The 24,242-nt window shown below is 47.0% G+C and overlaps 1 protein-coding gene and 1 long non-coding RNA gene across 3 annotated transcripts in view; one reads left to right on the forward strand and one right to left on the reverse strand.

Annotated features, from left to right (window-relative positions):
- Positions 1–4,017: 4,017 nt before the first annotated feature.
- Positions 4,018–9,584, forward strand: LOC116238750 (uncharacterized). The gene is made up of 3 exons (XR_004168981.2): positions 4,018–4,090; positions 4,645–4,764; positions 8,184–9,584. It is a non-coding gene; the product is annotated as an uncharacterized LOC116238750 (long non-coding RNA).
- A 1,186-nt stretch (positions 9,585–10,770) lies between these two features.
- Positions 10,771–24,242, reverse strand: part of PHF2 (PHD finger protein 2) — an 83,213-nt gene continuing 69,741 nt past the window's right edge. The window contains exons 17-22 of one of the 2 annotated variants that reach the window (XM_031608583.2): positions 23,761–23,918; positions 17,125–17,402; positions 16,540–16,635; positions 15,798–15,907; positions 14,414–14,675; positions 10,771–12,153 (exon numbers count right to left, since the gene is read on the reverse strand). In XM_031608583.2, coding sequence (XP_031464443.2) covers positions 12,065–12,153; positions 14,414–14,675; positions 15,798–15,907; positions 16,540–16,635; positions 17,125–17,402; positions 23,761–23,918 — 993 coding nt within the window. In that variant the 3' untranslated portion in view covers positions 10,771–12,064. The remainder of the gene's footprint in view (positions 12,154–14,413; positions 14,676–15,797; positions 15,908–16,539; positions 16,636–17,124; positions 17,403–23,760; positions 23,919–24,242) is intronic. The other variant, XM_031608591.2, reaches the window with a different exon arrangement.

Here is a 24,242-nt window from a genome sequence, read left to right on the forward strand (position 1 = left end):
AACGGCTGACTGTGCGGCACCTGGCCTGCCCACACTCCATGCAGTGTTTGCATGACCTCAGGAAGGCTGTTGGTCTGTCCTGTCCATCTGCCTTCCCATCAGCAATGGCTGGCTGATGCTTTGCTACGGTGAGTTCTGCTGCCAGAGCTGCTGCTCCCATGCTTTTTAAATGGAGGGTGGGGAATGTGCGGCTCATGTTCTGATGCACCAGCAAAGGGCTCTGCTGTGTGAACATGAACACTTGATAAAGGCCTAGTAACAAAGGAACAACTGTGGAGAGGAAACAGAGACACGTTCTGGGTATTGTGCTCCCCTTACCCTAGCCTGAGGCATTACTTACCCCTTTCACCCTGGTCACTGACCGTGGGAGGTGAACCACTCAGCCTCTGTCTCTGTTGCCATTGTCGACACAGTGACCTCCTAATACCTGGACAGTGAAGATCCAAAGGGCCCCATTGTCTCTCCCAGCCTGGAGCTCACCTCTCCTCTCTGACTCCATCTCTTTGCTTGGAGGTGCAGGTGCTGCAGGCGAGCAGCCCCACAGGGCACCACTCTGTACACCAGGGCCAAGTCATCCCTGCAGTAAATCAGAGGAAACTTCTGTGATTTAAATCTTCTGGCATATGTTTCCATGTTTAGTGCTGTTTAATGAAAACTGCTTTTCTTGTGTGCCTGTGTACACGGACATATTTGGCCATGTTTTTCCAATTACTTTTCACGCAGCAGATCGCATTCAAATGAGACTCTGAGTCTGGAGTGATGGTAGCTAAAAGCACATGGCCTTTTTGCATGCACTTGTGATATGCTAAAAATCTTCTAGTTTTTAACAAAGCCATGTTGTTGATAATTTTCTTCTGCAGAGGAACATTTAGAGGCCTGAAAGTTTGGATAAAGAGGAACTCCCACAGAGTCCCAGACTCAAAAGCATAATATTACCATTACAGAATCACAGAATCACAGAATTGCCAGGGTTGGAAGGGACCTCAAGGATCATGAATCTCCAACCCCCCTGCCACACGCAGGGCCACCAACCATTCCACCTAATGCTAGACCAGACTGCCCAGGGCCCCATCCAACCATTGGTGTACATCAGGTGATTTCTTCAGCATGGCATAGCTCTGCCGTGCGTCTGCCAACGCCAGTGCTTCCAGCACTTGCCTGAAGCACAGCTGGCTGTACACTGAGACCCAGTGTGCACTTTCTACAGGAGATAGATTAGACATAGAACCTTTTTCCACCTCAGCTGGAATTCATGGCAAAGCACAAGTCACACAGGGAGTCCCAGTGTGCCAAGTGCCCACCAGGATGAAGCCATGCTCGTTTCCGTCATCACTTCAGCAACCACAAGGTCTGGAGAAAGCACATGCCATTCATTCCATCCATAGCTATGCACTTGAGGAAGATGGCAAAGCGGTGGCTGATAGCAGTAACCCTTATCCATTGGTGAAGATACGATGTCCTTTTTAGATCCATCACTTTTTCTTTCCTCCCTTCCCTCCTTCTTCTCCCCATCAGTCATTGTCTTGCTGTCTTGGCTATGATGAGTGGTTGGACTTTTCCTCTCTAGTGCTGAACTGGGGACTCTGTCCTTGCCATGGTTGCTCAAACAGCATCATGGCATGCCTTCTACGTGCCTTTAGTCAGCACAAATTACCCACTAAGTGCTTGATTCTCCAGCCTTCTGTACGTCATTCAGTGTGAAGCTGCAGCATCGCAGGACTGGTGAGTGGGATCCCATCTATCCCAGCCCAACCTGCCAGCTGGGAGGCACGGAGTGATGCGAGCCTGCTTTCCTTGGAACGTGAGCTGAACAGCAATGTGTGCTTGTTCAAAACAGCTGTGCATTTCAAAGGAAGAAACATTTTTCTGATTGGTTTCAGGTTTATAAGTTTCAAATTCAATCAGAGAAAGCATTTCTGGTTCACAAAGCCAGGCTTTCTCAGTCAGCCTCTTCCTCCAGCCACGGGCATTTCCTAAACACCTGTGCATGTGCCACTGCTGATGGGGAGCCGGGATGTGCCCAGCTCCTCCTTCTCCTCCCAGAGGAGCTGCCAGCTCCGCAAGCTTGTCTCAGTGCAGCTCACAGCCCTTGGCCAGCCTCCAGCCCCAGAAAGCACAGAGACAGGGACGCTGGTGAAGCAGTGGGCCCCCAGCCTCTCCCAGCCTACCACATCCCCACTCCCCAAAACTCCCTTCAGCTGTGCCACGTGCCCGGAGCAGGCAGGCACCCTGCTTGTCCTCGCTGTTAGAGCTCAGGGACCTTCTGACGGCCAGAGCATCTGCTCAGGCTGTGCCACGTTTGTCTGCAAGGAAATGGGATGTTTATGTTTATTCTAATCGATACTGATGGATTACACTTTTGTTCCGTTCAGCAGCTGTTTGGACCATTTTATACCACAAAAGGCGATTAAGATCCAAAGTACTGTAGGGCTGTGTTATGAGTAAGAGCCATTTAATAGCAATAACAACGAATAATAATGTGAAGTATGGCTTTTAGTCATTATTATGTCTAGGGTTAGTTTGTTTTTCATATCTCTAAATGCATACATATGCGTATGTATACACACACACACATATATAAGGAATACACCCATCTGCTGATCTCTTGGAGTAACAGTCTGTTCATCAGGCTGTACAAGTCTGTACCCGCACACGTACTGCGATTAATGGGGATTCCTGAGACAGACGTGTGCATCTGGAGGGCTTCACCTGGCTCAGTGCTTGATGACTGCTCAGGGCCAGCGTGGAGATAGGTCTGAGAAAGACATTTCCCTGGATGTCTGCATATAAATAAATTGCTGCTGACAAGGAGTAAGTATAATAGAGGCTGGTTCCTTGTTATTGGCTAGAGCCATGAAGGAGATAATAGCTGAAAATATGGCTGTAAATGGGAGACGCTCATTTATTTTGCACAAATTCTTTAAAATTAGACCTTATAGGGAACACCAAAACATATGACTATTACATTTAAATGACTGCTTAAATCCAAAGGAAAAAAATCATGTGTTCTTATCCTGTCTGACAGGTGGCTTACTTCTGATCCTACCTCTTAATCTTCTAAGTCATGTTTTCTTTCAAACTCTGTTATTCCATTTTAAAAGGAGATTGGGTTATGTAGGACAATGTATTATGAAGCATAATGCTCACTGCTGGTAAATCAAATATATTATTGAGAAGAAAAAAAAAAAAGAAATTCAGGATCATCGTGTTGACCGCTGATACAAGAAGACACAACCATTTTTAGAGGTCTGGGAGATTGGGGTCAGACAGTCTCAATTTGCAGTCTTCGACGTATATATCATTGTGAACAAGCTGTGAGCTAGAAGATATCCAAAAGATGTGCTCAGGATATCTCTGCTTCTCATGCAGCCCCTTACTTGTGCAGTGGTGTCTGTTGTGCTCCTCCTTGCAGGCACAGGACACTCAGGACACATCTGGGGGGGCTCTGTGTGACATCAGGTCCAATGGGCATTTCTGTGTCTTGGTGGGTGCGTGTCAGTTCATGGCAGATGAGGTATACATGGTCGCTACTTGTCAAAGGCCAAACAGAGCTAAACAAAGAGCTCCAAGAAATGATTATGATGAGCTCACCCGAGGGCTTCTTCTCCCTTAAACCCCATCTCCCCCTCTCCTCCCAGCCAGTGCTGCTGCAAAGGAGAGCATGCTATTGAGGTACGCCCACCATGACTGCAGTTTAGAGACAAAACTGGGAGCAGATGCTCCTTGGCTTATAGTGAGTCCTCCAGAGTCCAAGAATATCCATTTAAAGAGACAGAAAGAGGCATGCTAACATTGTTCCATTAGTGGTTCATAACATTTTTTGTCTACTGCGAGGCAAGCATGAATAAAAAAGAAATTCCCTTGTGTGTGGGAACTGTTGAGTCATGGCCTGAATCCTGATTGAGCACCTGGGGAAAGGCCCCATCAGCCCTGGGAGCACAGGTGAAGGCAATTCAGCTGTGTGACAGGAAGGGGTCTCCACCTCTCTTAGACCTCATTGAAAGGCTGACCCCCACTGGGGAAGGATCTCTTTCTGGAGATCTCTTCTTGGTGAAGCTTTCCCTTGTGAACCTGGAATCTTCTGATATGGGTGAGCAATCTTCTTCCCTTCCTTTATAGCACCTTTCTGTTGTGCTGGTCCCTCCATCATCACATCTCTGTTGTAATGCCTTCCCCACTGTGTTGATCTGTCCTATTGCTACACCTGGCTGCGTGGGTTTTATGGATTTATTTCTCCCCCTGCTCCTCATTTAATAAACTAAGATTGTTAAAAGTCAGGGAAAAGTATTTCATGAGGCTTCTGTTGGGTAATGATTGAATTGGTGTTATTGAATGAGAATGTTAGAAGAGGAAGATCAGGAATAGACTAGGAATGGCTGTTTTGCTATCTAGTTGGGTGAGGTACCAGTTAATTAGACCTGCCAAAGAACTGGGAGAGGGGGATTACCTGCATTCTGTGTCAACAGTCATATTAATGTTCCTTAATGCTTTACAGAGAGGCTGGAGGAAGGTTTGAGCAGCAAGCACTGTGCAGACCTCCAATATCAATAGCACGAGGCAGACAGTAAATGATGTTTTTTTGACAGCAAATGCAGAATCTGTGGAAACAAAATGTGCTCTTTACATCCCCAGTAATTTCCATAGGTGTGGTAGGATAACTAACCTCTGATTACCTGAAAATCTGTGCCCTTTCTCACTGTGGCCTGTCTTAGCCCATACTAACAGCCTCTCACCTCGTGGTCCCAGCCTGCAAATGAGGAGCCTGTGAGTATTCTTCCATTCACCTTTCCCAATCAATCTTAGCTTTTTAATTTTATTTGTAAATTTCCCTCTGCCCAGGACATAATGTTCCTGTGACAATCACAGAGATTGCATGTGCCTCCCACTTACGGGCTGTTTTGACATTACCAAAGTATGGGGCACTTCATAATAGAAACAATAGGAAAGATTTATGTGAATTTTTTGTGGATGTTTGATTCTTAAAACATGCATTACCCCATTACGTGTGAGATTTATCAGCGTGCTTTGTGTCTCTCCTTTCTCCCAGCAGAAGGGTGACCACCTGGGTGGTGGCCAATTACAGTGCATGGGACGGGTCTTGAGAGAGGTGTGGAGCTGCAGTAAGGCCTGGAACTGATATTAATTACTTTTCTGTCATTAAGCATCGCAGCTTTTCTTAAGCTTCTAAGCTATGTTCTATGTCAAAAAGGTAAATCACCGTGTACCTTAGTGGGCTTTGGATCAAGGAGGCTGCCAGCCACATGGCTCTTGCTATCCCAAAATGGGACACTCTGATGTTGTTTATTCCTCATATGCTGCTGTATCCAGTTGAAGCATACTGAAAATAAGCATCAGAGTTTCTTAACTGATGTTAATTGTTAAGATTATATTTGTAACCCTGTGCAGATGATGGAGAATCACAATGTTCTGGGTGATTTATCTTTTCATTTTACGCTAGATGTAGCTTGGAAGCTTAAGAAAAGCAATGGTGCTTACAATCACACATAACAAATTGCTGAGTGGGGTCACTTTCTTGGGAAATTTGTGGTTAATTCAGATTTCTTCCAGTGCTGGAGGCTGGTGGCCTAAGGAGCAGCCAGCACCTTCCTGAAAAAGGATCAAGTAGAAAGTTGCAGCCATAGATCAGGTGAAGAATTATCGAGCATCCAGACTTCTCTGGATGCTAGAGGGGGAAAAATCAGTGGTTCTCAGATGACTCTCTGATAGACAAGCCATGGTGCACGAGTCTGGTAATGAAATGGTGTCTTGGAGAAACTGAGGTGTTTAGGTAGAGGAAAAGAAAAGTTTCTTTTGTCTCAAGAGCAGAAAAAAGTCACCTCGCTTGATGAAGGCTTAATCCCTGCAGATGGTCTGAAGCCACAGCATCTTTGTTCTCTCCATGCTAGCATCTGTTGAAAAGTTGTCATCACTGCTTATGCCAAATGCTGGATGGGGAACAATTTGTGTAAATCCTGCTCAAAATAACAAGCTCGTTAATAGCTTATATTCTCCACAAGCAGCCAAGGTACACTTAGCCATGACAGTTTTCTTTCAGTGGACTTTGAGGTATTATCAGCTGTGACAGTGTAGAGTGGGTGGAATGTGGGGAACAAAAGCCCCACACAAAGGAGGCACTTTAGGTCTGGGTTCCTCTGCTTCCTAGAGGCCACACAGTGCTGAGCTACAGTGAGATTCTTTTCTCTAATTAATATTTCATTCTCTGGGAGAGTTTTGAGTTATCCCTTGAGATATGTTAAAGGTTTGCACATTTTTAAGGAAAAGAAACAAGGCTGCTGAACTTGAATTAAGAAAGTATGTTGAAAGGAGCTGCTACAGCCTGTAACTTTGGGCAAGGGACATGTAAAACCATACAGCATTAGTGCACTTTTCATTGTACTACTAGTTCTATGTCCTGTTTTACGGTCTGCTCTAATAAAGTCATGCATAAATGCTGCTAGGAACCATTCACCCCTTTTACCCTTTTTACCTCCCCTGGACTGAGGCATCTGATACTTCATGTTCTGTGGAGGTGTTTGTTTTCTACACTGACCCATCAAAATATTTTATGACAGCATTAAAACGAAGTGGCTGTGTGGTTAGAATTGCTGAGTTTAGCAAGGAAGGTGAAAGAATGGCTGCTGGAGGAGAACTGCTGCCACCAGCAAGTGCAGGGAGTCCAACTAGGGCAGGCTGACATGTCATCCAGGCTCCACGGTGTTTAGCTGTAGGAGCCATGGGAGTGGTGCTGTATGCCCTTACAGATGTGGTAAATTGGGCACTGCAGTAACAGAATGACATCAGTCATTACCAGCAAGGCTGTAACCACACAGGTAGCTAAAAGGTGAAACCGATCCACTTGTCATGGGCCTCACCTTTCAGGTGCTCTGTCCCAGGGACCAGGGAAGAGAAAGGCCACTTAGTGCAGGGCTCCAGCTGTGTGTAGAAGCTGAGCTGCTCCATCCAGTGGCTTTTTGTTCCCTTCACCAAGGGCTGTTGTGAGGCAGCAGTCTCCTAATCTAGCTGTTATTCCTCAGGATACAGCTTGTATCCTGAGCAAAGTAATTACAGATCTAGCCTTGCAAACTGGAGGTACAGTAAGAAAAATGATGCCACTATGTTTTGAGAGGTTTACCTATGGGCTTATCAGACACCATTTTAAGAAAGCCCTCCCTGGCTGCGTGCAGAGAGAGAGGCCCTTAATCTATCTAATGGCTCCCATGGCATTGATATACCATCTCTTTCATTGTTGTGTTAAGCACCTCTCAAACATCCTGCTTGTGCATCACTGGGTGGTGTTATCCCAGCACGTTATGGCTGGTGGCACACCTAGGTTAGAAGGGGTGCTGTGGTGTTCCAGGAGAAACAGATTAATTATTGTTGTCAGTCCACCATGAAGACCTGTAGAACCTCCCCTGTTTGAGGAGCCATGCAGTATTACAGTTCACTGGTCTTAAGGGACAGGGGGCTTTGTGAGGCTGTGAGCAGAGCTGTGGCCCCAGCAGGACTCTGGCCCTCCCTCAGCTCGTGGCAAGGTGTGATGGCAAACACTGGGGTATGAGCTGCACAGCTTGTGCTGCAGCCCAGTGTATGGAACTGAACCAAGACGGTCCAGTGACCTCTGGAAGGAAGGGTGCATCATGCTTTCCTCTGGCTGCCAAAGAAAGCTTTTGAAAGAGTAAATGAAAGAGTAGTGTAAACACAAGGCCTTTTAAGACGTATCTCCTTGTCACTTAAGTGAGTGCTAATTATTAATTTGATGAAGTTGAACGTGAAAGCAAGACTGCAGGGCTCACTCTTCAGGAGATTTCCTTTGCATATGGTCTGCAAGCGAAGGGAGAGCCAAAGGAAGGCGAGCTTGGGCTGGCAGCTCCAGGTTTGGAGCAGTGGCCATGGAGCCAAATGTTTGGTAAATACAGTTAGCTGGGGGAAAGAAGTATGTGAAGTTTGACAGAACAGTGACATAAAAATGAGCCTCAAAGTTCATCTTCATGGCAGACTGAGAACAGGGAGATCTTAATTAATTATAATTATTACACTTTTAAGAGAAGAGGAGAAGCAGACTTTCTCTCATGATATACAGAGAACAACTTCAAAACTGTTTACACAAATGCTGTGAATTCTGCAGGGTGGGTACTACAAATCCATGTCAGATGTTAATGGAAAGAACGGCTTTTGTCTTGCAGGATGGCAGCGTGCCACTGTTGAAGTAACAAGCACACTCACTGTGGTGTGCTCAGAGCTGCTGGGGCTGGAGATGAAAGATGAACATAAATCAGCCAGCCTGATGTGGGGCTGTGCCTGCTGCCAGTTTGTAAATGATTCCTGTCAGTTTCAAGCCAGAAAGTGCAGAAACCTGAATGCTATTAGGAATTGTTCAGCTGGAGCATCCAGCAGCCTCTCTGTGTCTTTGTGTACAGAAATTGCCTCCTGGGTAATGCCATCCTTTGCATGCTGAGCATTGAATCAACAGATGTCCAGTTTCCGTCACTGTAGAAGTAAAATCTACTGCAGAAATCTTTCCTGCAGGTAGCTCCACATTGGTGAAGCGAGCCAGGAATATTTCACCTGACTGCAAAAGTGTCAAACACAGCATCCACTAAGCACAGTGCTGCTATCACTGCTGCTAGATGTCCTCAGACAACCTTGTCAGAATAAATGTGGATGCACAGGTGCACTCTGTGGCCTCAGATGGCTGTGTGGAGATCCAGGTGTGCCTTGCTGTGTGTAGAGCTGGAAGATGGGAGGAATAGGATCACTACACAGTCATCTTGCAGTGTTGGTTTGGGGCAGCATTTGCTCAGCACAGAACAAGGCAAAGGGAGATGGGATGGTCTGGGGCCCATGAAGGTACTGCATGCAGCCTGCAGATGAACAGGCTTTACCTCTGTTGTGAGGGTGAGACTGCTGTGTGGATGGGAAGCACCAAGTCAGTCAGATGGTGAAGCAGGCCTGACCCCGTTATCCAGCATATGCTCTACTTTTATGTATTATAACTGTGTAGGAGAACAGGTTAAATGCAGAGCTGTCTGGAGTTTGCCCCAAAGAGGTGAAGGAGGTGCCTGGGAATGGTGCCACCTGCACAGGGTCAGCAGCCCACCTGCAGAGACAGAGATGCTGCTGCCATAGCATTCACAGTGAAAGCCAGGGTAGATCTGCACATCCCACCCTGACAGGTGATGTATAAGCATATGGCTGGAGGAAATGGACTATTTGGGGTGTAGAGGAAGGGCTACACATGCACAGGCAAAGGGAAGAGATCTGGTGTGCCCGGACAGGATCATCAACTAGCAAGAGAAGATATCAGTGATGATTTTTAACAAACCATTAAATGGTTGCCTTAGAGACAAGATTGAAAAAGCCTCGACTGACCCAGAGGAGAAGGGCAAGAAGTCCCCAACAGGCCAGCAAAGCAGTCCTGTCAGCATGAAATTACCCAAAGAGGAAAACAACTCTGCACCAGCATGCCAGGTTCCTTTCACCTGCTAGGATATCACTTGTTTCTGAAGCTGCATGGACTGACTCAGAGCCTTGCGGTGGTCTCCTGGGTCTGCTGGGAGTGGTGCACTTGGGTGCACTTGCATCGAGACGCGGGACATCCTCAGCCGCGCTGCAAGAAACCAGGTAAGCAGGCAGCGCGTCACCGAGCCTGCAGAGGCGCTCGGCGTTTTGTTGCACCAGGTCCTTACGGGCTGTGGTTGTTTCTGAACTGTGAACTCCCCCAGCTGGCGAACGTGTGCTATTACCATGAGCCACCTTAACCTCGTGTTCAAAATGTCGCTGTGAAGACATGCTGCAAGAAGGTCCCAGAAACAAAGCAGGCTATCCAAGGCATTGCTGTTTTGGTCTGTGAATTTGTAAGGAGCTGATGGCCAACATGTGGCCTTCTCTGCTGAAAGAGAGAATGAGAGAATCAGAATTGCTGCCTCTCTTGGTGCTTTCATCGAGGTGCTGGTGCCCTACTCCCTGCAGGAACATTCCCTGGGTCCCTGTGTATACTTGCCATGCTATCCTTGTCCAAAAGTCATTCTAACCCTCAGCTGAAAGTAACTTTTCAGCTTTCCTTCAGATCACTCAATTTAGTTGAATTCACAGAGCCATGCCCTGGAATCCACTACCTTAACCCACCCATCACGTGTCACCTCTGGTTGCCTGGTTTGAACACTGACAGCATCTAGCTGGGATCAGTTTTGCACATAGTATCTGACAATCATGCACGTGGCCTTGGGACAGACAGGCAAAATCTGCCCAAGAAGAAGTCATCAGCAAACAGTACACTTGGCCTGCTGTTTTTCTTAAGGAATTACAACAAAAGTTCATCAAGAGGCACCTGTTTGTTTGAAGAGATGCAGCTAGTGAAAAGAACCATGTTATCCTCTCATTGTCATCTATGTCATGGGGTTGAAGCCACAGTATCTAAGCAGAGGACTTTGCAACACAAACCTTGAGCCTTCTGGGGCTGCCATAATGCATAATGGATAGTTCTCTGCAGGTCACAGGCAGTTCCTTTCACTGTTCTCGTAGTGTGGGCCAAGAATGATGGAGCAGCCTGGGTGCGGTGGATGCGAACAGCCTTGTGTAAAGAAAGAGAACTGCAGAAGCAGCAATGGTTGCATGTTACAATGGCATCACGTTCAGTCTTTTGTGATAAGGGAGGAGTACATGGGAAACAGCACCACTGACAGGAGGGTCAATCTGGACAAATGGCTCAAAGTATGCGAGTTATCTGACCTTTCAATAGGTGAAAAGGCAAAGCTGCAGCATCTGGTGGCCTCCAAGAGGGGAAGAGGAAGCAGGGAGTACTGAGTGTGTATGTCTGCCTGAGGAAGGCAAATGATGTGGGTAGAGGACAGACATGTCTGGGTGGACCACAGTGTGTGTCATAACTCTAAACCAAGTAGCTGCCCCTGAGGGTTGGGTAGGGTGAGGGAGGAGACAAGACCACATCTGGAGGTGGTGGCTGGAACTGCTGCAAGCAGACCAGGCGCTGACTTAGTGCTGGGGTATGTTTGCAAAGGGTCAGCACACAGCTCCCCAGTGACTGCTTGCACTGAGAGCAGCAGAACAGGGCAGACACCACTCGGAGCCTCTCGCCCTGCCCTGCACCCTTCCACCGAGCCCACACACTGCCCCTCGCCGACCCCACAAAAAGGCCAGGCTCAGGCAGTTGTATACAAAACCTGAAATAGTTTACTTTGCTTTCTCTTTTTTTTTTTTCCTTTTTTTTTTCTTCTTTTTTTTTTTTTCTTCTTTAAACTTTGCTCTAGGTTTACTTAGATTTCGTGAACTCGATACAAGAGCATTTGATATGAATTGGTAAATAAAACACCGTCATAGATAGATAGCCACGATAAACTTTGTTAGAAATGTACATGTCGCGAAAAAATAATAATACTAATAATAATAATCATAATAAAAAAAGCCGGCGTGACGCCCAGGCCAGCATGGCCCTGATGGCCGTGGGCTGCGGGTGGCTCTGGTTCCCCGCGGGCGCCGCGCCCCAGTAATGTGTGTATATAAACAAAGCCCATAAGAAATGTACAAATATAAAAAGCTACAAACATTAATAAATTACATCGTCACAAAACACGGAAACACTCCACAAGGTGCTAGTAAAATAACTGTCTCCCTCCTCGTACAAGAAGTTACGCAAAGAGCTGGTAAGGGCCGCTGCTATGGGCAGTGCCCGGAGAGACTTTCCCCTTATAAAAAACAGGTGGTCATTATTCCAAAAGCTATGTACAAGCTACATTCTAGGAAAAGGATGCCTCGGGAAACGCATCAACATGGCACGGCCGGGGGGGGAACGCGCCCAGTGCCCCCAGTCCCCCACCACACTCCGTCCCCGACCCCTCGCTGTCCTCACCACCGTGGGCCGGGTGCTCTCTCACCTCCCGGCGCGCTCAGCGCCGTGGGGCCAGGCGAGGATTAACTTTTTGCGGACTAGTCACTCTCAGCACTCTGAGAAAGGACATCTATATTAAAAAATATTTATAGCAGGATTCTGTACACTCCGACCGCCGAAAGTTAAGAGGGTTGTTATCGTTGTGCTCCAAGTCAGGCGGAGCTAAAGGAGCAGCTTCCCATTCCGGTGGATCTTCAGGATCTTGCCGAGCCGCTGCTTGGCCGTGGCCATCCCCTTCTTCGTGCGCTTTCCTGCAGGGAGAGTGGCAGTGGTGAGCCCCAGGCTGGCTCTTGCCCCATGCCATCCCCCAGCAGCGAGCCCTCAGCCCCACACCACCACCTTCCCGACTGCATCCCTACCCCAGCATCTCCAGGAGACCACAGCTGTCCCTCGAACTTGAGGGCTCTCCCACAACCATCCCAAACCCAGACGTGCCTCAGAGGGGAGCACAGTGTCTTGCCAATCAGCACCACCATAGCCAGGGCAGGTCCCACTGCATACCTGGGGCACCAACTGCCTCCACAGTGCCAGCCCTGCCGTGCTGCGCCCATACCCAGCCCTGAGTCTGCACACACCCCAGCTCAAGGGGTGCCGCAGCGTGACCGCCCAGCCCCAGTCACTCCAGCAACGTCTCATGCCTCAGAGCTCACCAGAGCAGTACCTCTGTGTAGGTATTGCTGCGCATAGAGGCACCCGGCCGGCTGTCAAACGCCGCCTACTTTCACCATACACACATGCAGGCACCTCCAGGATCTCTGAACACCTCTACACTATTTCACACATCCTCAAGGGAGAATCTGATGCACAGGGCACAGCTTGCATGCCACCTCACTGACACAACCATCGTGCTTTCCCTGCCCTCTCTTTCCCTAGCGCTACAAACACCACCTGCAGTCAGCCCAGTCAGAAAGCCACTGGATGCATACACACGTGCACACACACACACATTCGGATTCAGGTTAGCACCAATGTACTACAAGGCACTCAGAGTGGACAACCTGCCCTTTCTCAACAAGAATGTGCTTCTACAGTCACTGACAGTACTGAAAGGCAATTTATAATTTCTTCATTTTTCATCCTTTTGCCTCATTCTCAATCATCTCTGCTCTCTGAAGTGGTTTGAGAGCTCCCTGTTTCTGCTTCATTCCATCATCCCTTCATTACTGATGATACCCAGCCTGGAACTCCCTGTATTCCATGCAAGAGAGACAGCTTGATGTCCGCTTGGTGGCCCCAGCTGTCTCAAGACCCTGCACTGGCGGTTCTGAAAGTGCTCCTCTCCCTGTATGGTTGGGTATGCACTTCTGACACATGGTTCCTTCCCTCCTTTGAGGATCGAGCTATGCCATGGGCAAGGATTGTTCCACATGCCCATACAAGCTCTCTCCACGATGCCCTGGCTGGGTCGCCCAACTCACTGGCCTGACTAGGGTTTGGCTCCATTCAGCACTTCTCTTCCCACCACTTCTTCCACGGACCTCTTGAACCTTCATGACACCATTTCACCACAAAGACACAATTCCAGGCAAGAATTTTCACTTCATTCCAGTTCTGTAGAGAGCCACAGGTGTTGCCAGCTCCTGGAAGGGCCCTAGAGTCTACCATGGGCACATCCTCCTATATGGCCTGTGATGTTTTACCGGTTGGCACCCCTCCAAGGGGCTGCAGGACACCTCCCACTATCTCTAATTTGCTCCACTCACATACAGATGAACACTGGAAACAACTGCCACATAGCCTCACTTTTTACAGTAAGTCGCTCCTGTGGGTTCGCACACTTGATCTTCATCATACACAGTGCACTTGACTGGAGATCCTGCCTGTCCCACACACCTGCCTTTATTGTGCTTTGTCAGCAAAGTTCAAGCAAGGAACAGGAGGTCCAAGCCCAGGCTCCACACAGCTCCTAGACAGGCTTTTTAATGCTTTCCCTACAGCCGATAACAAGCGATCTCTTCCTCTCTTGGTTCTGGTTGTGTGGTTGGGTAACTCCCAAGGCTTGACATTCCTCTGCTCCCTTGTTGCAGCTCTCAGGACAGCTTTGCAGATTCTCACTGCTCTACACTTGCCAGGCAGGATGTCCTTATTTACACCTCTGCATAGCTACTGCACAAAAAGAAGCCTAAAACAGCAGTGCCTGGCACAGCCCTGAGCACAACAGCCTTCACGGATGCCTCCTTCCCTTGTCAAGGCTTCACCAGACAGGCTGGACTGTGATGTGACCACTGCATGTCCTCCTCAGAAAGCCCAGGGCACGCTCAGAATATTTCCTAGCATAGGATGCCTCACAGTCTACAACAGCAAATGCCAGGCAGCAAAGCACATATTTAGGCCCACGCTTCCAGGGCAGCCAAGGCTATGGGTCAAATCTCCAACCAGGTTTGTCCTACCAAAACAATTCCACAGACCCATGACAGACACCACACATGAAGGCCCTGCAAAGGGTACGGATTATAAGACCAAATCACCCTTCCCCATTCCTACACCATAACCCCAGGCGTTTCCTGGTACCTTTGGCGGAGGCATTGTTCTGCGAGGATGATGAGGGTCTCCTCTGTGTGAGGAAAACACCGGGTGCCATCGGCTGCGATCCCCTGTTAGGCTGGGCGGCCCCAAAGGTGCTGGCCCCTGCGGTGTACTCGTGATCTGTGAGGCTGCTGGCTTGTGACTCCAGCTTCGGCTCTGGTGAGCTGCCTTCCTGAGCTGGTTTGTTCGCGTTGTTGGTTGACAGCTTCTTTTTGGTATTTTTTTTCTTCTTGCCTTTTTGTTCCTCCTTTAAAATGACAAACATGAAGCTCAGATTAATCCTCAGAAGACCTTTAGCTATGGCAAGGGCCAGTGGCGTTGCTTAGGGTCCTCATACAATGAAAAACAACGAAGTTTGCCACGTACAAACTGCTCAGAGTCTGTTCCGATACCATCTCGCTCCCAGCTCTCTGCCACATGCACACGCTGCCTTCCTTGCATCTACGTATGCGCCTTGTGCAGAGCCTCCTTGCTTGTTAACTCTCAGTGCACTGTGGTGAGAGGGAGCCAGCCAGCACCAAAATGACCCTGCCTTGGGAGACCAGCGTGGTTTTGAATGAGCAAACCTTTCCATGTTCCGCATACACTGGCATCTCCTATCTTCAGGTATCTTCATATGCTTTCGTAATAGAAGGACATTAAACACCCCACTTATTCACAGAAGCTGCTTCTTGATAAGGTAGCACCTCTAGCTGCACTTACACACACAGTGAGCAAAGCGGTCTGTCACTGTCCTGTTTCCCTGAGCTACCTACAAGTCCACTTCCCGACAAAGTGCCTCTTCCCAACAGCACCCACCACAAAAGCACAGTGCCACCAAATGCCACAACTCCAGCAGCTCCCCAACCTGCCTCCAGCAGACCTCGTACTTTGTGGTGTCACATTTGTTGGGTCAGTGTGCGTGAGGCACTCAGCACCTACCTGACCCCTCCAGAGACCAAAGGATACTTTTCTACAGCCAGAAGTGCCTCAATACGTTTGCTAAACTGATGATAGCTGCCCTTGGTTAACCAAAGCTTTGGGAGTAAGCCCTAATGCTCCCCAACAGCCAATTTACACAGGCAAGGCAATCACACCACCCAGACTTCCAGCACACCAATATGCCGCTCATGCGCTCTCCTTTTGGGGATCCTGCTTCTATCTCTAGCCTGCAAGAACGCAGGTAGATATGCATGCTCTCTGCATGCCCAACAGACTTCTTGCTCTGCACCATGTAATTGTCAGCTATGTATGGTGCAACACTGCTGGATTTTCCTCCTGTTTATTTACCTTGAGACTGATAAGCCTTGCCAAACTGGCACAAATAAACCCCAAGAAGGGCTGGCACTGCTCTGGTGTTTGGGCATGACTGCAGCTTTCATTTCCTCACCTGCTGTGACAACTTCGCAGCTGCAGCGGCGAGGCCGGTTTCAATGGAGGCGACCCTTGTTCCCTCTCGCACCGGTCTGTCTTGCCGAGGCACTGAGGGGCCGACTCGTGCTGCAAGGAAAGCAATCAGAGGTGAGGCAGAGCAGAGTGCCCACATGAGCTGCATAACCACGCACTGGGCAGCAGGACTGCCCTCCTGAGCAGGAGATGGACGTGCAATGTCACAAGCTAAGACATGGGCCGCTTGTCACACAGCGAGCTGTGGAGAATCTTTCATTAGTGGCCACAGCAAAGGGTGCCCAGGGATCCCCTGGCCTTGCACTGCCTCTGGTGAGCTGCAACAAAAACAGCCTTCCAGAACATCAGCATTGGCTGAAGGCAGAGGAGACCATTTCCTGCTTGTTTCTCTGTACACAACACTAAAAGCCAGGGCTGATCAACTATCTGGGCTTTCACTACTACACTACTGCTATCAATCCTTCCTTCACAGGAACGTGAGGAAAAATAAATCAAAAACCTACCCCAAAAAATACTTCTCCTGCCAAGTGATTGGCGGAGAAAAACTAACACATCGGTACAAGTCCCAGCGTATGAAATCATCCCCCCCTCTACTGGAAAGGGTTAATCCTTCACAGAGAAATTGCTCATTTTTGGTCTTACAGTTTCCGCATTCCTTGAAAAATGGCTCGTTCCTTAGGGACCTGCATGGCTTAGTCTGAGTAGCACAAATTGTAAGAGCTTACCTGTTGGGCTGTAAGGGGCATCATCGGAACTTTTCCTTTTCTTTGATCGAGATTTGAATACTGGATTATCTTCATCCGATTCAAGAGAAGGGTAAACTACAATAGGAAATAAAGAGTAGTTTCAGTGTAGGAGACAATTATATGCTGCAGAGAGGCCCACTTGCTCTATACAGCACTGGTGACCACAGGTATCACAGCTAGAAGAGCAAAGTCCCCCAGAGGTTCTGCTGAGAGGTAACAGCTGGAAACCATCTGGGGACATTCTGCTCTTATCCACGCTACACTTAGAAGCTGATGTCACTGAGCTGTGACCAGCTACTTTTAGGGTATACAGAGAAAGTTCTCAAACAGGAAAAATGAGTCTCCTGGTGCCTGTGGAGTGGCAGCGTAGCTGGAAGAAAGACAGACCAGTTTCTTTATCCCAACCTAGACTGAAACCCTTCTGCTCTGCACTGTGCAAATCTCATGATCTCTTGTGAGACAAGATGTGAATCTGCACACAGGGAAACACACGGAAGGGGCATCTGCAGCTATGAACAAATATGCTCATGTACACACCTACTCAGACTGCTTCGTTGTGCTTACCGTAATCTGAATCTTTAAAACAGGCATCTAAGTGGTCCTGATCTTCATCATAATCTTCAATGTCAATACTGTTTTTTGTGCTTTTCTTTAGTAATCGTTTGCCAGCATTTTTGTTGCCACCGCCACCTGCTTTTTTAGAGTTCTGTGAGGAGATGGAGTTATTCTTGGCCTGGTTGGTCCCCCAGGAGGCCTGCAGGCAGGAGTCCGACGACTGGAGGTTTGCCATGGATAGCATGCCCTGGATTGCTTCCTGTGTGCTGGGCGAGGCAGGTGGCTGACTGCAGGAAAACATGGAGAGATACAGAAGCTATCAGCGATTCCATGAAAACACACACCCCTCACAAATAGCTGACTCCTTTCACCTGATAGTGCTGCTAGAGCAAACTTCCTGTTGCTGCGCTTTAAGCAGGTGGGCAACCAGCACTGGTTATTTTTACTTTAAGAGCAACATCACCATGCATTAAATTTGGGCTTGCTGCCTTGGAAGTCAGGAAGCTGTGAACCACTTGGCTATGAAGTGATGTGCAGCTCTTTGGTGGCTGTCGTTGCTGGTGTGCAAGGACAGAGGTCAGGTAATTTTTCAAAGCACCAAACAATGCAGCATTTCTACCTCCCACCTCTGAGAGTGTCTCCCCAGCCCCTCACTCAAACACCCACATTCCCACCTTCCTGTAACAGAGCTAGAGAGGGCAAGAACCACGTTTCCTTCACTGAGATGAAAGATGAGGCCCCTGCTCTTGGCCAATGCCTTCCCAAACTCTTTTTAGACTCCTCCATCCCTTCCTTCACATGACAAAATATGAAAGCAAAGCCTGAAGAAGGTGAGGGGGAACCACAGAGGTACCGCCCCAGCATGCAGGCTCTCCTGCAGGCCAGTAAAGGGAAAAGCTTGGGCAATGAAGAGGGGTGACTGAGCAGCGGCATCACTGCACGAAGCAGTGGAACAGCCTGCACAGCCACAGACAAGATATGGACTGGATGAGAGGACTACAGGGTGGTGGAAACTTCGCTCATCTCATCAGAAAACATTAATTCTGTGACATGCAGAACACCCCATCAAGTGTTTCCAGAACCATGGAGTTCAAACAGTGAAATGCAGAAAACACTGCAAAAAAAGTTATGCAATAGAAGCCCCTAACGTACATCTTTTCCCTAGTAAATTAGCAGTACCACATCACTTTCATTTATTTGATCTTAATTTAATCCTCTTAAAGCCTTTACAAGACTCTGGATAGAGTAACATATAAGACATAGAGGGGGTTTCTGGGCACTAATTGCATTTATAAATAATCCTGAAAATGAGTTACGACTGCTGTCAGTAGCTAGCAGCTCAAGGAATAAAAGAACATCGAAACATTTATTTAGTGAAGAGACATTTTAATCCCCTTATTATCATGCCAGATGCCTTTGCCTCCTCCCTGACAAAGGCATATTTTGCACCACGTATAGGAAATTAACATATTTTCTTTTCATTTCCCCCTCCCCCCTCCCCCCAAAACAGTTTTTGCAAGCACCGGACTCTCAAAACAGTGCAAACAGACCATCAAAAACTGACCACTAAGTGGGCAAATCAGAGAGGAACTGCCTTAAGCAACACAAGCTTCAACAAATAAATTGTGGAATATGATCAAAACCAGTGGTTCTGAGTCAAACCACAACCTGAACGTGTGGGTAACATGTCTTAAAGAGACATAGCTGCACATGGAGCAAAGTGTTTCTCATTAGAGCATGTGCTTGCCTGTGCTTCTATTGAAAGTATTTCAGCTTTCTAAGCCAAAGAAGAAAAAAGGAGAGAGAATTGAGACACAATTCTTGAGCTCTTGAAGGCCATATCCCCTTTCTGTAGCTTCACGATAGTTAAAAACCAAACAAACACAACCAACACATTTATGAAAGTAAACTGAGTTCCAGTTGTGACCTAGAACTTCAAAAACGGGAGCAGAGCTGGAGAAAAGGGCACTCTAATGAACAGACTGACAGCAGCTCATGCCCTTTGCAGTAGGCTCCACTCCAGCATTGTGCACGGCTTCCCTTTTGGGGATCTTGTTATTTCTTTTTACTCTCATAAAGCAACTCTGCAAAGGATCCTTTCACGCTGTTAACAGAGAGGGGGGAAGATCTGTTGCTAAAACTCATTCCAAATAACATCTTCCCCAGGGCTGACCAGGGAAGGGCACATCGCTCTGTGCAGCACAGATGGCTCTGTGTCCTGCACACTCCTAAGGGCAACTAGCTCTTAGGCCTAGTAAGCCCAGGGGTCTTGGCATCACAGGGCAGCTTCTTGCTGTCAGCAGTATCTTCATTAGGGAGCAGTGCACAGAGCAGCCCTTTGGGCTATGCTCTGGGGCTTTCAGAAGGCCTGTTCCCTCCTGGACTTGACAGAAGCATGCTTTCCCTGACATCATGCTCCAGAGCAGGTGATGACAGGCAGGCAGCTGTGATTGCTGATGCGAACACACATGGTTCAGCCCCAGCAGGTTAAGGCTTTCCCTCCCAACCAAGGCCATTCCCCACGCTGCCTGGGCACAGGACCTTCCCAGTGCCCTGAAGGGATACAGTGCAGGGAGCCAGGGCTTCCTCTCGCATCCCACCTCTCTCCAATGGTTCAACACCTCTCAGCAGAGCCTCTTTCTCTCATATGCAATTACTGAATCTTTCATCTATAGCTTCATACATAGCAATTGAATGTATTCATTTCAGTGCAGCACAACTCGCTGAAGGCTGTCCTCTCCCCTGGTCCCCATGCTGCCTGCACAGCAGCAGGAGGCACTGAAGGGCAATGGGGAGGTGAGGTAGGAACCTCATAAATGCTTCACTAAGCAACTATCTCCCAGGCTCACCCCGAGACTTGGGAAAATGGGTAAGGGCAAAGGGAAGTAAGAGGAAACACTGAATGTTTTCTAAGTGGAAATAACTAAAAGCATAACTGCCTCATGGGGTTAGACAGAAAAGGAAGCAGAACCTTCCTGGAGTTGTAAACAGATCAAAGTCAGCAATCAAAAACTATGGCTGGGGAAATCCCAACCAGACACACAAGAAGGAAAGGGCTGTGCTAGGGCCAAGCAGCTCACGGTGAGAAGCTGCAGAATCTCCATCATCCCTAAATATGAAACTCTGCAGGGCAATGCCCTGGATAACCAGATCGCGCTTCACAGCTGGCCATGCTGTGATCCAGCAGCTGCACAGATATCTTCTCAAGGTCCCTTCCAGCCGATGTTGTCCTGGAATACTGCATGTAAGAACTGCTGAAAAACACTGATGCATGTGAGGAGGAGGTAATAAATCACCATTCTCCCTCTGTGATAGTTTCTCCATCATTTCTGCATTTCCTCTCACCCTCCCCACGGCAAGATGTAAATGAACCACGAAGAAGTGAAGCAGAGACAGTAATGACTTGTCAGCATTTTGGAGAAATGACAAATGCATAGAACTGTGAAACTTGCTTAACTTCAAGTACGAAATCGGTATTTTCTTTCATTTTTTAATCAAACCTGGGAACAAATAACTTGCTCAGTTCAAAATCACATGACTCTTCCTTTTTTTTTTTCCTATATTCCGTTTGTTTTCACATTTACGGCAGCCTTTCTGAAGGACCTCTCTCCTCATCTCTTCCCATCTTGCTACCACTGGCATATATGTAGGAAATGTACCTCTCATGCAACCTACATGAATATCATCAGGACTTTTGGTCAGCTGAAAAAGACAATCTAATGTTTTACTGAATCAAGCTTCACACCATTCAGGTAAGGTCTTTCACACAAAACAACAGCAACAACAACAAAAACCCTATCCTGATTCCTAAGTTACTACTAAGGTTCAGCAGCTTTGGTCTGGTCTTGTCAGGGCTCCATGCTTCCCACCTCCAAGCTGACCACTGTGTGAGCAGAGGATATTCCACATGAGCTGCCTGCACTGCTGCGGTCTGCAGTATCCAAAATATACATAAATATGTATAGATATGTAGAGAAATACATACACATACAAAGCCCTGAAGAACCATAAAAATAAGAATGCAGAAAAAGATGAAAATTGTTTCTGAGTCAGGCAGGATCACATTGGCATTATATTGTGACACAGTATGTTTGCATATCAGGTTTCTTTCTTTCTATTTTTTTTTTAAAGCATGTTATAGCCATTTAAAAAGCCTGGCATAATTACGAATTGAAACATAGCAATTTCATTTATCAGGAGCTTTTTTCAATCAAGCTGCAGCACAGACTGCCAAAACCTAATTGTTTATACAAGAGCCAAAATTGATATGACACATTCCCACTGAACTACCGCACACAGTGTAGTAATTCATGCAGAGTTTAGTTATGTGACTGCATTTGCGACTTTGATTTTCAGAAACCACAAAGTCTACAAATAGAGTCAATACAGAGCCCAGGTTGAAGGGGGAAAAATGAAAGGTCTGAGTACTATTCCATTACTGAACGGCAGTTTTAACCCATGGCAGACAGCGAAATATGTAAGTCAAGAAAAAGAGAAGATCTTTGAGGACCATTTCTTTAACCTATATTTTTAGCTTCCCTCTGCATTTCTGCACATCATAAGCAGGCAATGAACCACACTGTATGTAAAATAGTACTGTATACATGTCCAAGGCAGTGCTCTTAAAATGCCTGCCATTTTCTTCTTTTATATATCAGGAGCTTCATGAGTGGGAGTCCTATTACACCAGCAGCTCTATTCCTACAGTGAAACGCACCTAACAATCTGCCCAAATGTCTAATTACCTGCCAAAAGGTGAGCATAAATTTGATATAAACACTGGTTCCATTACACACCAGAATGCAGAATGAAAAATGAACTCAGAGGAACTGCTAACTGACCAGTACCAATATGAGTATTTCAGTGAAGACCAAAACTCCCAAGGGATGAGGAAAATCCAGAACCCCTATCACATTTGGGTCCAGACAACAGAAAATATTGTATTTTCTGGGAGCTGCAGACACATTGGTACCTCTCCCCATACTCTCTGCAGTCATTGGTTTTGAGCAACTACTCCTTCACAGAGAGATGGCAGTAATGGAAGAAAACCAACACTGAACTGAGATTGGATCTCTTCCCTAGAGATAACAGCCCTGTCACGATAAGCCTTCTAAGTACACCTGCTATGTAACTTGATTTTAAAATCAATTTTTCACCTGCAGTCCTGCTGTGAGACACCACTGGAAGAAGTATCATGGGAGCACATTAGGAACGAAACACCACTGGAAGAAGTTTCATGGGAGCACATTAGGAACGAACAGAAACTCTTACAGGAGACTTGACACGCTCACCCATTGTACTCAGGGGTGAAGATCTCTGCCAGTGTGCTGCAAAAGTAACAGACTCTAAATGCTGATGCACATAGGCAAGCCTGGCTCTCACAGGGCTGCCTGGTACTTCACCATGGGCGTACTGTGAGTGAAGGCAGTCTGCATAGTATGCTTTAATTTCCTGTAATTATCTATGCTGTGAAACAAACCATTGCCTAATAAACAGTTATGTTGAAACATCCTTTGGTTGTTCCCTCATTTAGATTTCTCTGAAACTCTGTTACCAGATTGCAGTTTATAAGGAATTTCACCTATCATCTTAACATTAAAAACCTCTCCACCTCACTGATAAAATTTGCTCTCAATGGTTTCCTTTGATAACTTATTCCATATGTTCCCCTTTGACCACGAGACATATCTTTAGGAATTCTCAGTTATGACTTTTAACTTCCAGTCTTTCCCAGGTTTAGATATTATCTTCCTCTCTGAGGGAAACTTCTGATTCCACTTTAGCAGGTCCTTTCAAATGTTCTGGCCATGCACACCCAGCACTCACAGGGCACAGCCTGGGTGAGAAGGATGGCACCAACCTCACTTTGCTAACTGTGTTCTCAACTCTCAAACCCACTAGTACTGCTGTTTTTATTTTCTGCACAGGATATGAGGCTTTGCATAGTCAAGGTAGACATAGTCAAGCAGGGAAGAAAAAGATGCTCTGGGGGGTCCACAGGTTCCAAAGGTATGAATCTGGTTCTTGTGGAGCAGTGGAGGGTGCTTAGGTTCTAAAGATGGGACAAGATGAGTTAAGAGTTCTCACTCTTAACCAGCAGTCTAAGAGGGAGAACAGGGCATAGGACATAGTAGTACGTGTCTGCTGTGCCATTCTGTTCATGTTAGCTGTAAAATCAGTTGATGTTTCCAGAACTCCTTCCCAGGGCTCTAGTCCCAAGGTTTGAATTAAGGAAGACATTTCCATATGTGAAAAGTCCTACTCAGCATCTTTTGAAATGGCAAGCATACCCTAATTCTGTTATCTGTAGTTTAAGATCAGACTTGGCATGTTAAGAGCGGAGGCAGTGAACTCAAACTGCATTCACTGAGCTTTCTCTTCCTTTTGAATGATTCATCTATTATAGTATTATTGCTAAAATGGATGTTCAGCATTTACAGATGTGAAATGCCTCTATTTGTTTAAATTATACCACCAAAATCTTTCCCACACACTTTTTCCACCTCTCCCTCCAGTTCACAGGATAAAGGAAGAATTTGCTGTCTGGAGAAAAAGCAAAGTTCATTCTCTCTCACTCTCACACACAGAACCATAAAAGAACAATTCTTGCTTACAGGTTAAGAGTAAACATCCCTTTGTGCATACCTGTTGGTGTTATACTCTAAACCCCCAACTTCCTTGCTTGCCTGCAAAAGGTCAAGAATTCCTGCTGAACTTCCACTCTCTTTCTTTACTTTGGAATTGCGCCCTGGCTTGGCCTCTGTGTCAATGTGAAGTAAGTCTTCATCCGACGAGTCATCACTCTGCAAAAACAAGAAAAAGGCTCAAAAAATGGAAGCTTACTAAGTTAGTCAACAAAGAACAACACAAGAATTTCTACAGCCTGCTGCTCTTCCAAGATGTAGGGCTGGCCTTTCTAAGTTGCTCTTGCTATCAAGAGATAACAATAAAAATTAGACACACAATAAAATCAACCTTCTTCCAGCCTGTAGACATGGCAGGTTTTCCCGTTCCCTTGCAGCACTGGAGAACCAGCTTTGAGATCTGATCCTGTGCGTGGGATCACTGAACCAGCAGCGCTTCCAGGTGCTGTGTTCCCTTGCCAGCCACCTTGCCCATTTTTCAGA

Source organism: Phasianus colchicus, chromosome 11 (genome assembly GCF_987193195.1).
Source record: "Phasianus colchicus chromosome 11, bPhaCol1.hap1.1, whole genome shotgun sequence".
Taxonomy (NCBI): Eukaryota; Metazoa; Chordata; class Aves; order Galliformes; family Phasianidae; genus Phasianus; species Phasianus colchicus.